Source organism: Bison bison, unplaced genomic scaffold (assembly GCF_000754665.1).
Source record: "Bison bison bison isolate TAMUID 2011002044 unplaced genomic scaffold, Bison_UMD1.0 scf7180017864516, whole genome shotgun sequence".
NCBI lineage: Eukaryota > Metazoa > Chordata > Mammalia > Artiodactyla > Bovidae > Bison > Bison bison.
This window is the reverse complement of record NW_011495069.1, coordinates 5,589,530-5,591,564: the sequence shown is the minus strand read 5'-3', so window position 1 is coordinate 5,591,564 and position 2,035 is coordinate 5,589,530. Positions and strand designations below refer to the sequence as shown.

The window sequence follows — 2,035 nt, the reverse complement described above, 5'->3', positions numbered from 1 at the left end:
AGGTTGATTCTAGGGGTGGGGTGGGCGACAGGTAGGGTCAGTGCACGTGCTGACCTGGGGTGAGGGTAGGCGTGGGCACAGGTGCAGGCTGCGTGTCCCTGCCCATGTGCGTCCGTGTGTGTGAGCACAGTGTGTATGCATGTGACCACTTCTGTGCGAGAGCAGGCATGAGTCTGAACCCACAGAAATGTGCACACATGTATGTGTGAGTAGGTGAGAGTGAGTATGTATGCAGGTCTCAAAGCTGAGGCCATCTGGACAGTCTAGGGAAGCCTCTAGGGGACCGCTGAGAGGCTGGACCACAGCGGTGAGGCGGGGACATGTCTCCATGCTGCTGCTTTGGGGGAGGGGTTTCAGTTGGACTAATTGTGCTGATTTTATCTATCTATCATCTGTTTCTGCCCGGTCTTAGTTGTGGCATGCCAACTCTTAGCTGTGACATGTGGGATCTAGTTCCCTGACCAGAGATCAAACCCAGACCCTCTGCATTTGGGAGTGCAGAGTCTTAGCCACTGGACTGCCAGGAAAGTCCCATCACTGTGCTGACTACTTGTCATTTCCTCTCCCAATGCCCTTCTCTGTCCTCCCCTACCCTGGCTATGCTACAGGAAGCCGATCTTGTGGACCACATCTCCAAAGTCCAGACACAGCTGGTGGGGCTGGTGGGGCTGGTGGGAATGACTTCTGGGCAGGCAAGGTGTGAAGTGACCATCATGAGGCTAAAAGCTCAGAATGATTTTTATCCAGAGAATCAGGAGTGGCTGAGGCAGGGTTGTGGTGAGGAGGGATGGGCAGGGGCAAACACGGACATCTCCTGGCAGGTGAAGAACTTGGGCCCAGGGAGTCTCTGGACACAGCCAGCCCTGGACCCTGAAGACATCCAGCCAGACACCCCTCAGACAGCCCGTGTGGTCAAGGGTCCTGAAGAGTAAGGATGTGCAGGGCTGGGACTGGCCTGTGGAAGCTGCTCAGGGAGAGCGAGGGTTGGCTGCAGGTCTGATGCAGGGTGCTCTGGGACCACTGGGCAAAGGGAAGCACCCGGATCATTGAAGCTAACGCCTGTGCACCTGAGCCAGTCTCTGCTATGAGGATGGCAGCTCCAGTGTGGGGGCATGCGTGCCTGTGTGTTCTGTGGTATATGAGTACTTCTGAATGTGCGTGCTCAGTTATGTATGGTTGTGTGTATGTGTGAGAACTTGGGAATGAGTGTATCTATGTGTGTGAGATTGTGAGCATAAGCATGAGCATTTGTGCCCAAATGTGCATTCATGTATGTGTGTAGGACTGTGTGTGTGTGTGTGTGTGTGTGAGCATGGCTGTGTCGAGGAGGATGCAAATGCAAGTTAGAGGGTCCAGATTTAAGTGTGAAGTAGGAACCTGAGTGAGGAGTAAATCTATTCACCAAGATTCTGAGAACTGGGACTTCCCTGGTGGTCCAGTGGCTAGGACTCCAAACTCCTGATGCAGGGGGTCCCCTGGTTCCACCCCTGGTCAGGGAACAAGATCTCCCACATGCTACAACTAAAGATCTTGCGAGCCACATCCAAGATCCAGCACAGCCAAATAAATATTTTACAAAAAGATACCGATCATTTCTTTTAAACCTTGTCCTCTCTGACCACGTTTTAAAAGATGCTTTCTCTACCACCCATCTTGGGCTTCCTTCTCCTCCTCAGGATAGCCTGTGCCCTGCACCCTGCACAGCAAGGCAGGCAGCCTCCCAAAAAACCCTAGCACTGTCCTTCCCATCCCAATTCAGCTATCCGGGAGTGGGCGGGGCCAGGTGGCGCTGGGAAAAGGGGCGGGGCTGGGGGGCGTACCCGGAAGAGAGCGGCGCCATGGCTTTGAGGCTGTTGGGGTTGCGGATCATCTTGTCCAGCGTGTTGACGATCTGGCCGAACTTGGGCCGGTGGTTGCGGTCCTTCTGCCAGCAGTCCAGCATGAGCTGGTGCAGCGCGCTCGGGCAGTCCATGGGCGGTGGTAGCCGGTAGTCCTGTTCTATGGCGTTGATTACCTGGGGAGGGGCAGGGAGGGG

General features: G+C 55.0%; 1 protein-coding gene across 1 annotated transcript in view; it reads right to left on the bottom strand.

Moving 5' to 3' along the window:
* LOC104981237 (ephrin type-B receptor 2) overlaps nucleotides 1–2,035 on the bottom strand; it is a 27,689-nt gene that overhangs the window by 3,708 nt on the left and 21,946 nt on the right. Inside the window, exon 9 of the mRNA XM_010830240.1 lies at nucleotides 1,821–2,014. Within this exon, the coding sequence (XP_010828542.1) occupies nucleotides 1,821–2,014 (194 nt within the window). The remainder of the gene's footprint in view (nucleotides 1–1,820; nucleotides 2,015–2,035) is intronic.